Source organism: Emydura macquarii, unplaced genomic scaffold (assembly GCF_026122565.2).
Source record: "Emydura macquarii macquarii isolate MOO-44397 ecotype Brisbane River unplaced genomic scaffold, CSIRO-AGI_Emac_v2 contig_3671, whole genome shotgun sequence".
Taxonomy (NCBI): domain Eukaryota; kingdom Metazoa; phylum Chordata; order Testudines; family Chelidae; genus Emydura; species Emydura macquarii.
The window spans coordinates 5898037-5910441 of record NW_027133808.1 but is presented as its reverse complement, the minus strand read 5'-3'; the positions used below and the strand labels follow the sequence as shown (position 1 = coordinate 5910441).

Here is a 12405-nt window from a genome sequence, read left to right as displayed (position 1 = left end):
TAATCCTCTGCCAAGATGCAGGATTTGTTATGTCTAAACCATCCAAGACAGATGGCTATCCAGCCTCCTTTTGAAAACCTCCAGTGAAAGAGCTTCCACAACCTCCCTAGGCAGTCTGTTCCATTGTCCTACTGGTCTTAATGTCATAACATCCATCTCCCCAAAACACAGGATTCCTCATTGTACATGGTCATGTTTGTGTTCAGTACTCTTCAAAGTAAATTTGTTAGAATCAGTTAAAGCAAAACTAGAATTTGAGCATATAAGCATGAATCAACTTCTGAGCATTGAAGCTCTTAAATACATTTTTACATTGTGCTTGTTTTGTGTGTATATATATATATATATATATATATATATATATATATATATATATATATATATATATATATACACTCATTTTGGTTATTTCCTGCAGGCGTTACAAGAAGAAAATAGCACTGCTTAACTTACTGAGAAAGCTCCTAATTAGTTTTTACACCTGTTTTTTTCAGTGCCTCTCTCGAGATGCAGCTGGAAGCATAAACATTCAGTTTCTAGGCACAGTGGTGAGTATTCAAGATCTTCTACTCTACATTATGCATGTGTTGAAATATAATTTATCAAGAAAATAGGCAGTTGATACTGACTGCACACAGAAGCCTGTGTTCAGGAATTTTGTTTTATTGTGTGTTTGCTTCAAAGCATAGGATACATAGACCCCCCATTCTAGGTATTTGAAAGTGGATGGAAGCAAAACTATCCTTCAGTGAATGCTATAAAATGTTTACATTCCCCATTTCATTTGATATGAGTCTATAACTTTTTGACCCCTAAAAGGTTAGGTATAAATGAAAGTACACTTGTAAGAAATAAGAGATTATGTAATCTATTGGAATATATTCGGATTTCAATCCAGTTTGTTTGCTTTCTTTCCTCCCCCATTCCCTGTTCATCCATTGGTGTTCTGTACATGTTTGTCTGAGCCCAGGGCCGATTTCTTTCACTCTATACTTCACATCCTCAAGGCATTGCAGTAGCCATCCTCCCAGCTAAGGAGGACTAGATGAGAATAGCTTTTTTAATGAGTGATTCAAAGCACTGCCTCCATCATCATCATCATCTCACTCTACCCTGAGTAGCTGAGAGAGCTGTCTCCTCCAATTCTTGCTGGCCAGCAGAATAATAGACTAAGAATCACAGGTCTCCAGCATAGGAGAACTAAGCAATCAGACAGATCTTTTGCCTCTTTCTTGTATCTTGGGTACTCATGTGCAAGAAGGAAAAACAAAATGTGGGTGTTAAATGATAGATACTTCTGAGTCTACATTCTCTGTATTGAAACAGCATCTTAATTCTGTCAGTCATGTGGTTAAAGTGATACTTAAAGAGCTATAATTGTAGTTTTCCAAGTTAATTCTCAATTTAAAGCTTTGAATAGACAAAAAAAGAAAAGTAAACTGCCTGTAAGAACTTCTGCTCGGGATTGTGCTTTTACTTGGGTCTCATTCATTGCCAACCACATTGTTGGTGCTTAACAATCAGTAAGCACTGTCCTATTTATTGTGTTGGACTTTGGCACTGATCACTTGCTTTGCAGGAAAGGATGTTAGTTTCACATCAGGAAAAAAATAATTATTCAAATTGAGTAGCATAAGAATATTAACACATCTTGTCAGTAAATACTAAAAAGTCAAAATAGGCTTTAATCAAATCCCTATTTCTGAGTATCACAAACTTTGGGAAGGTACTGGTCTAATCCCTGGCTAGTGACATTCTTTTTTTTAGTTGGATGCAAGTATGTTTTTTTTTATTAATTAATATTATTATTAATTTGTATTACAGTAATTCCAGGAGCCCTAGTGATGGACCAGTACCTCACTGTGCTTGCTCTTATTAACTAATCCTCTCCTGTCTTCCCTGCATCCCAACCTAGTACTCAACATGTGTGTGTACACACACACACACACACACACACACACACACACACACACACACACAGAGAGGGAGAGAGATTTAAAAAATCAGGACTGCCATGATGTTTGTCAGCTGTCACTCTGAGCTCTTTGTTTATATATTGCTTCCCTTTCCTCTACCATGTAGCTGAATTTCTCTTGAGATTACAAATTTTGAACTAAGAACAGCATCTTCCTGTGTTTATGCACCATCTAGCACAGGGAGAAAGGCTGATACGGATTACAGCTTTTTGGGCACTGCTATAATATCAATAATAATAACAGCTAATAAAAACGTAACTCCAAAGCCAGAAAAGAGGACCACTTCGTCCACTCCTAGAACCTTAGTGCACATATACTGGCGTTTCCAATATCAGGCCCATTATTAACAGAAAGAAGGGTAGTCAATGCCTTATAAGGTTGGCAGTTGGTTTTCCCTCCTCATAACACTAAATGCTTGAAAAGAATATTTGGTGATATGGTATTTAGATTTCTCAGTATCCTGCTTTAGTAAGCTATATATCACTGTAGAAATTAGTTAGTAAAACAATTTGTTTGATTATAACATCATTTTCTATTGGGAGAAGAAAAAAATAGGTTCAAGCGTTCTCTCGGTTTCACACATACGCAAATTCATCGTGAGTTTCAATGCTGGCAAGCAGCCTGGTGCTACTTAGTACACATTTAACTTTTCATCAGCACATGTTTTTTAGAACCAGCTGATTGAGAGCACAGTCATCCAGATTGTCACTATGGCATCATCTAAGATAAAATAATTCACTTGATTTCCTGACATTAGACAGCAAAAGCAGTTTTGCTACTGTTTTTTTTTAATAAGATATGAGTCTCCGTTTCACTGAGCCAGCTGACAGACATTGAAGAGAAGCTAAGAATGCTTTTGTATTAGAAACCACATTGGCATCCAGAGTAGTTAGTTAACGGACTGGGAATGTACACTTCCACAGACAGACTGCAATTAAAAAAAAATTTTAATGTGGATATCAAAGCATAATGTATAGTAAACTTGTGAAGATTTTCTGTTAAGTGTAGAAGCAAAGGTATATGTTTCTGCTGTTTTAAAATAAAAGTGGAAAAAGTCATGCTACTGTTTCCAAATGAAATAGGGATTATGAGTATAAATTCCACAGTGTTGATTCCACAGTAATTCAGAGGTTCTACATGGGTCTTTAATAATTGTTTCCTGTTGCTGGACATGACTATAAATTCTTTGCTATTGGGGCCTCGCTCTTCTGTCAGTTCATAGTATCATTAGACAGTTTGTATGCGTTGTTGTTGTTACTAGCAGGAGTAGTATAATGGTAACACCGAGAAGCCCTAGTCATGGACCAGGACCCCATTGTGCTAGGTACTATGCAAACAGAATAAAAGAGGCCTAAAATCTAAGTATAAGACAAAAAAACAACAGATGAATACAGACAGACACGGACCACAAGAAAACCAGGAGACAAGCCTCTCTCAGTTGTTTCGTAAGACATCGTTTCTACTCTGTCCAATAAGTCTAAGATTTTCAAAAATAGGAGATCTAAAGTTAGGCTCCTAAACTCTTACTTAGGCATGTGCCTGATTATCAAAAGTGCTGAGTACCCATTATCTTCTGCTGACCTCAGTGGGAGTTCTTGGGTTCTCAGTACTTTTGAAAACAGGAAGGAATATAAATATAGGTAGAGGTGGCCTAGCTTTAGGTTCTTATTAGTGAAAATCTTGGTAGAGATGATTACCTCTCATAACTTTTGATATCCTATGTTACAACGTTGATGAGTTCCCCTCCTGCACTCTCACCAGGTTGCTGTACTGGACCCAAATCTTGAATCCCACATGCCCTTGGGGCTGGGTAGAGTTTAGGCACCATCTCTCTGTCTCTGGATCTCTAGACATGAATTCCAAGTGCAGACCCTGTGACAATTTTTCTATTGTCCTGTAGTGACTCCCAGACAGGGTCTGTGACATACATGACTAATCTTTGCTAGCAAATAACTGCTTCAATACACATTGAAGGTTAGAGTTATACATAGAGTTCATAAAATCAATCAGAATTCATAAGTTTTACATAGACAGATTCACCAAGCCATCACATCCTGTTACTTGGTTTATTGAATACTTGTCATTTTGTGGACCTACAGCAAATCTGTGAACTAGTTACAGATTAAAATTAGGAATACAAGAACATTACTCTTCAGTTTGTTTTTCCTGGTAATGGATTTGCATTAGTAAGTGTTCACTTCTCAGACAGCGAATTCCCACTCTTCCTATACCATTGCTGATGCTTATAAATTGTCCAAGAACTTTTCAAGCAATGTGTAATCAGTTTCTTTCTTCTGTTTTCTTTCTCCCATCCTTGCATGGTCCAGTTAAGTAGCAATGGAGAACATGAAGCTCCCACTGTATGAGACCTGAGACTTGGGTTGCAATGGCAAATGTTTAATAATCTGCTTCTTTCATCTTTACAAATACGTCCAATTCAGAGCATGTTTGTTTTTCAATATATAGCACTTCTGAAACTTCAGCTATGAAGGCCTGTGTGGACATTCAAAAGCAGTTTTGAAACTTGTGAAAGCTACAGAGATTATATCTAACAGGCTGTGTAGATAGTATTAATAGCAAGGAAATAAATAATATCAAACACAATTTAATCTTGCAAACTCTACTCTAGTTTTCCAGTTATTTTTTTTTCTTTTCACAAAAAAGTTGTTAATTGCCCCAGGAAATGTTAACTTTTTTGTGCATTCCTTTTGAATGTGATGGTGAGCATTTTCTGGCCTGCTCTCTCTCCACAAATGGATCCTGGAGGCTGCCGAGGGCAGGGAGTGATCTCCAAACACAGTATTCCCTTTCAGTCATGGTGCAAAGTTGCAAGTTTTAAAGCATAATGAACATATTAAAATATACACTGAAGGTGGGATTTCCAAATGCGCTTAAGTGATTTCAGAATACAAGTCTCCCTGAATGTCAGTTGGACTTTTGTTCCTAAGCCACTTAGATACTTTGGAAAATCCCAGCTGGAACCACAAATTAAAGAAGTGAGTAAATATAAGGTAATTTTTGCATTTAGTTGTCTTGGTTTTAAAAAACAAAAAATCCAGAAGAAATTACCTCTGTTTATCATTGTAAGTAACATTTAAATAGTCCCACTTACTCTTTGAAGTTCATACCTGATTCAGGGATGGGCAAGTTCCCACATTTGCTGCTGCAGTTGTCTCCTGAGAAGTTGAGTGAATAAGGGAAAGCAGTACTCTCTCTGGGTTGGAATCTGACTCTTTTCTGTGGGGTGGGGTGGGGGGGGGGGAGAAAAACTTTAGGTCATGATTTTCAAAAACAGGATGACCACATTTTGGTTCCTAATGTCTTATTTAAGCTACTAATTAAGTGGCCTGACTTTCAAAAGTGCTGAGCACTGATTAACTCTCATTGGTTTCAGTTGTGTGGAGCTGCTGAGTGCCCAGCACTCTTGAAAATCAGACCACTTGCTTAGGTGCGTAAGAACATAAGTAGCATCCAACTATTTAAATCTTGGCCATAGTTTTTTAAATGGAAGCTTAAGAATTGCAGTGAGAATATGCAGTGACATCATAAGTAAAGTGGATTGTACATTAATACTTGAATATTTCAAGTGATACCATTTGTCTCTCAAAAAAATGAACAGGACTTTGTAACTCCCTCTTGTATTTTGCTTGATTAGACTGCCTCTTATTCAGCTTGTTGATACTTTCCACAGCAAGGACAAGGGTTTGGATTTGGTGGCTGCTTGAAGGATAAATTAACAGGTTACCAAAGGGTTCAATTATTTTCCCCTGTATGGATTAAGACCTACAAGTAATGATTGAGTACAGCCATATTAAGACGATTACATCATGGTGAAGATTTGAGCCTTTCTTTTCTGAGGAAAATGCCTGTTGCCAAAAAACAAATGTGTGTAGCCTGCATTTTTTAAACAGCTTTTTGATGGCTGCAGCTTTGGCATTTACCCAAGAACTATTTAGGAGATATTAATTTATATGGCTGAGAAGCTTAGGTAGGGATCTTAATGAAACAAAGGCATGCTGAAGTTAGTAAAGCTAATTTAAGTCTCAGAATGTACATTTTAAATTAAGTTTTTATTGATAATAAATATACTTTGTTTCTCATTAGTCTTCTAAGCTTCAGTGATAATATCTGTAAAATAAACATGTTTTACAAAGATTTAACATTAAGAATGCTATTAATATGACCCTTGGTACAGCAGCACAATTAGATTTCAAAGTGAGCATTTAAGATGTAACAGCGATTAATGACAACCATCGAAAACAATTTTGAACTCTATTGGTTTAACTCAGGAGGGTAAACTTAATATGATAATATATCTAGTTGAATTGTATCAGCTTAGCAGGAAAGTATGCAAATATGTGACCCTTACCTAGCATCTAAATGGATGCTGTGCTGATAGATTTATCAGTTCCATTAAAGAACTTTAGGGAACTTTGGAATTTCAGCAATTGTTCCCTTGGAGGCTGAAAACCAAACCTGATCTCATACTGGGACCATTCTGGTCTGCATATTTCCATAATTTGCCTTTGCTGCTAATATGACAGCAAGACGCAAATAACTGTTTCTAATAATATCAAATAGAGTTGTGGAGGACAGCATTTTAATGTAGTAAAAGACCTCCCTGTGGGGTTGTTATTGCCACTGTAGAACTGCAGTTACACAGTTGCAACAATAGTCTCTTAATTGATTCGTTTAATTAGCAAGAGATGAAACTTGTGCTCCATCTTGTCTTCTGATATCATGGGGGTAGCTACAGAAAGAATCTTTGCATTTGTCATACTTTATATTCAGGTAGAAGTACACTAAATGAAAAGTTCCAAATGCACTTCACTTGCAGAAGCAAAGTTTGAATGTTTTCTATGTATATATTTAAAGCTTTCTTTTATGATTTTTATGATTTAAGAACTGCTTCACCCTTGGAGTCTATACATTGAATTTATGACAAAGCACTGATGTATTAGAGGTGGAAATTTGTAATCCAGATTTACTTGCATTTCTAACCTAAATATGCAAGTCTAAGAATTATAGGAATAGTGGATCATTGTCATAACAGTTCACTAGATTTAGTCTGGAAGAAATAAGGTCAGATTAGTGAAACTGGCCATCTGCCTTGTGCCAGCTTTTTAGTTGTATTTTTGTTCCCTCTCTGGATAAACAATGAGTTTACATGACCACATGGTATAGTAGGTAGCGTATGTAAGAAGGGAGATTTTCTTTGTGGTTGATTATGAATAAGGATATGTTTGCTTCTGGGAAATGAAGTAACTTTTTTATTCAGGGTATGTTAAAGGCATGTAAAATAAAACAAGTATATTTAGTTTTAATTTGATTTTCCTTTCCCCATGGCTTAGTTTTGTTTTCTGTTCAAGGTTATTCTGCCTTATGGAGGGAAAATATTTTGAAGAACAAGACACACTTCTTGTTAAATGCTAATTAAGAAAAGGAAGGTTACATTGGCTTACTTCCATTATCATCATACTGACCTAAAATAAAGGAGTTCTTATAAATCTAAAATAAATCACAATAGGGAATGAAAAATTCATCCATGTGCTCAGAAGATTTAAGATACGTCTCATTCTGGGTTTTTTAGCATTGTTACTAGTAGCCACTGTGGCACAGGAGATGCCCTCAAGTTAAGGAGCACTGTACAGTTTGCTGTAACTCCATGTAGCAAAGGGGTAGTATGCTATTAAATGGGCTGTCTTTCTGAGGGACTGTGAATGAAGAGCTGGCTCACTTGCAATCATTAAGATTCCCATGGTAATTTGCACAGGGTCCATACCACTTTGCATTCTCAGTGCCTTGGCCGAATTCCACTTTGTGTAATTACCTTCTATCTACATAAATTCCCACCACAGTTTCAGCTGTATCTGGTATTATACACTTCCTGTCCTAAACAGTTGTGATGCTATTCTGCACTGTTAATAGATGCTGTGACCATATCTCAAGGGTGACTGAAGAGATTTCTGTACACTTCTTTGATGTTGCCATAGCATCTGGGTACATGACATAAGTTAATAAAACAAGACACTAAAGTGGTCACAACATACAGCATAAATAGCCTAATTTCTCAACTTCATTAGCCCCTCATAAACAGAATCTCCCAAGGAATGATTTATAGACAAAAAAATATTTGACCAAAAAGCTTAATCTTGAACAATATGATATGAAGGTCAGGAGACTTGAGTTCTGGTGGACTACTAGAGGGAGTGAGGTGGGCAGACGGGAACCTTGCAGTGAAAACACCTTGCTTCCACATCTCGATAGTGTATATCAAGGGATTGTGAGCTGAAATGTGTATAGTGATCTCTACCATTACAGTATGGAAAGGCGCATAGAAAGAGAGGCCTACTGTAAAGTATCCACATCCCAAGTCAAATCAAACTGAAAACCTTGCATCATATTTTGAAGCAGATGGAAAACCCGTGCGGAACTCTGAATGCAGGTATAATGTGGCTTTGAACTCATTTAGAGCAGTTCTAAAATTCATCCTTTTCTGCAGCTAAAACTCTTGTCCACACTTGGTTGTTTCTCCCCTTGACTATTACAGTCGCCGCAACCTGCTCCTCCTTCATTGGCTTCCAGATTCTCATCTCATCGCTGCTGCTGCTAAAATAATCTCTTCCTGCTGCTCTGATTTATGTCTCTTCTCTCTGAATTGGCTCACTGAAGTTCAATTTTGTCTTTTCAAGGCCCTGCACTACTTTGTCCTATCCTACCTACCCTCTGGCTTGAATTCTTATTTCATTTCCTCCTTCTAAAGACCCTTTTGTTTGATCTTTCTTCCACACTTGTCTCCACAACTAGTTCCATCATGCCCCTGGGCTCAGACTCCCAGTTTTCTTGTGTGCCAGTCAACCTCCTTCTCTTCCTCCAAGTTTCTTTTAAAAACTTACTTTTTCCTAGAAGGGTTATTACTGCTGGTCTCTTCAAGATATCATCGCTGAGCTGAATTTACACCATCACCGGGTGCTCACATGCTTATTCTCCCTAATGTCCCACTGAGGGGGGTGGGGCTGTGAAAAAAGGAGCAGAAAAAAATGCAATAAAGAGAGGTTGAAAAATTAAGCAGCTTGGATAGAGTAAAGGTAATGAATTAAAAGAGAAGTTGTCAGATATAGGCAGGAGCTTGAAGTGGGCTGCGTATTGAAGGCATGGACAAGGAGCATAGATTTGATGTAGAAGTTGAGGGAAAGACATTAAAGGGAATGGACAAGGTAAGGTAAATAGTCATTTCTGGCAGCATTTATGAGAAATGAAATGTGAGGGATGATAAGAGGAGAAGCCAGAGAGGAGTTTGTAGTAGTTGAAGTGAGACATAATCAATGGTGGAAAAATGGTGGGGGGGGGGGGGGGGTATAAAAAGAAACAGGTGTTTTGAACTGTTGTAGGAATTTGAGAGAGCAATGTGGTTTTGAATGAAGAAATTAGTAATTTCACTATCCAGCCCATGTCCCCTTGTTATATAACTGTGGATGCAAATGAGCCGAACGAATTGATCTACACTTTCTCTTTACTGCAGCAGAATATATTTAAAACTATATTTTCAATGCTATAACAGGACACATGAACCTCTGTTTCTCAGAAAAGCAGCCAATCTGCCTACCCTACAGCAAATAAGCACCAGCATTAGTAGGCAATCCACCGCTTCAGTTCATTCATTCCATTTAATATTTATAGTCATTGTCCCTCAGAAGCAAACAGCTACAGGGAAGGTGAAGGGCAGAGTAGTTGTGGTAGGTCCTGTGGAGCACAGGAAATATAATGCTTGTGTTACCGTCTCCCAAACACCAGTCTTTAGTTTTGGAGAGACTCCATATTTGCATCATGCATAGCAAGTATTAGCATGTCACATTTGTGTTATGAGCAACAGAGCCACAACAAGGTTCTTCCTGTGTCTGGTAATTGTTTGATTTGGGAGGAGATAGAGAGTAGAGAGCTCAGGACAATGGAGATGGAAGGGGAAAGTCCATGCTGTTGTAATAACTGTGAAAACAAATTGCCCAGGTATACAAGTGCTTCAGTGCAAAGGATATTGTAAAGCTAGCTGAAGTACAGCAAGATTCCATCAAACTTGCTAAGTCCAGTTTCTCCTAATGCTATCCTGGCCCATCAGGCTCCATACCTCATCCCAATCCCTCTAAAGAGTCATTTTTTCTGCAATACTCCCACACGCTAATTCTCATGGAATGCTTTCCTTGTGCCAATGTTATATAAGGGGGGGAAAGTGATATTAGAATTTCAAAATATCTAAGTTAGTATCCTATTATTGGTCTCCCAGTGCTTAAAATCCTCAGGATAGGGCTTCTTTGTTTGTATCTTGCAAACGCCAAGCATGTTATTGATACTTAAAAATAATGCATAATAATGCAAATAATAATAGTGCTGGGAATCCTCCTTCCCTCTGCATAGTTAGGAGATCATGAAGCAATGCAATCAAATGTAGTCTGTGCCAAAGCCAGGTCTGTACCCAAATTGACAGGGGTCAAGGAGTTCAGAGACATCTAGATACTATGAGAGTTGTCTTGCAACAAACTTGCCCACAATGTTGCTCAAAAAAGGAAATATGAAATCAGGCTATAGTTGGTCAGATTATCAGTATCATAGATGGCTTCATGAAGCAGAAGCTCCTTCCCTCAAAGCAGTCGGCCATATGGCCTCACTGAGAGAGACATTTACATTCCCCACCACCAAAGAGTTACTTGCCCAAGGCCATATAGTGAGTCCATGCTACTGGGATTAGAACTCAGGAGTTTCATGGCTCCTAGTTGAATCCTTTTGATAACACAACTGCAAATATAGCAAATCTGGATGTAATGACTGACATCCGTGATAAATTTGCAACCTTGGAAAGGCCAAAGAGAAGTCTCATAAAAGTATTTAGGGATTCTAAGTATATTAATTCATATGGAAAGATGAGATTCATCAAGGCATTAGACAAGCCTAATGAGATTCAACTAGCTAGAGACATAAAGGGTAACAAGAAAACATTCTATAAATACATTAGAAGCAAGAGGAAGACCAAGGACAGGGTAGGCCCGTTACTCAATGAGGGGGGGAAAACAATAACAGAAAATGTGGAAATGGCAGGGGTGCTAAATGACTTCTTTGTTTTAGTTTTCACCAAGAAGGTTGGTGGCAATTGGACATCTAACATAGTGAGTGCCAGTGAAAATGAGGTTGAATCAGAAGCTAAGAAAGAACAAGTTAAAAATTACCTAGACAAGTTAGATATCTTCAAGTCACCAGGGCCTGATGAAATGCATCCTAGAATTCTCAAGGAGCTGACTGAGGAGATATCTGAGCCTTTAGTGATTATCTTTGAAAAGTTTTGGAAGACATGAGAGATTCCAGAAGACTGGAAAAGGGCAAATATAGTGGCCATCTATAAAAAAGAGAAATAAGGACAACCCAGGGAATTAGACGTGTCAGCTTAACTTCTGTACCTGGAAAGATAATGGAGCAAATAATTAAGCAATCAATTTGCAAACATCTAGAAGAAAATAAGGTAATAAGTAACAGTCAGCATGGATTTGTCAAGGACAAATGATGTCAAACCAACCTGATAGCTTTCTTTGACAGGGTAACAAACCTTGTGGATAGAGGAGAGGCAGTAGATGTGGTATATCTTGACTTTAGTAAGGTTTTTGATACTGTCCCTCATGACCTTCTCTTAAACAAACTAGGGAAATACAATAAATGGAGCTACCTATAAAGTAGGTGCAAAACTGGTTGGAAAACCGTTCCCAGAGAGTAATCATCAATGGTTCACACTCATGTTGGAATGTCATAACGAGTAGTATTCCGCAGGAATGAGTTCTGGGTCTGGTTCTGTTCAATATTTTAATCAATGATTTAGATAATGGCATAGAGAGCACACTTATTAAGTTTGTGGATGATACCAAGCTTGTGGGAGGGGTTGCAAGTGCTTTGATGGATAGAATTATAATTCAGAATGATCTGGACAAACTGGAGAATTGGTCTGAGGTAAATAGGATGAAATTCAAGGACAAATGCAAAGTACTCCACTTAGGAAGGAACAATCAGTTGCACACGTACAAAATGGGAAATGATTGCCTAGGAAGGAGTACTGTGGAAAGGGATCTGAGGGTCATAGTGTACCACAAGTTAAATATGAGTCAACAGTGTAATGCTATTGCAAAAAAAGCGAACATGATTCTGGGATGTGTTAGCAGGAGTGTTGTAAGTAAGACACGAGTAGTAATTTTTCTGCTCTACTCCATGCTGATTAGGCCTCAACTGGAGTACTGTGTCCAGGTCTGGATGCCACATTTCAGGAAAGATGTGGACAAATTGGAGAAAGTCCAGAGAAGAGCAACAAAAATGATTAAAGGTCTAGAAAACATGACTTATGAGGCAAGACTGAAAGAACTGGGTTTGGTTAGCCTGGAGAAGAGAAGACAGAGGG

The 12405-nt window shown here is 37.9% G+C and overlaps 1 protein-coding gene across 6 annotated transcripts in view; it reads left to right on the top strand.

The window, feature by feature from the left end:
• The window catches only part of PCCA (propionyl-CoA carboxylase subunit alpha), a 415109-nt gene that overhangs the window by 342735 nt on the left and 59969 nt on the right, over positions 1-12405 (top strand). For all 6 annotated transcript variants that reach the window (XM_067536816.1, XM_067536817.1, XM_067536823.1 and 3 more), the window contains one exon: positions 495-548. In XM_067536816.1, coding sequence (XP_067392917.1) covers positions 495-548 — 54 coding nt within the window. The remainder of the gene's footprint in view (positions 1-494; positions 549-12405) is intronic.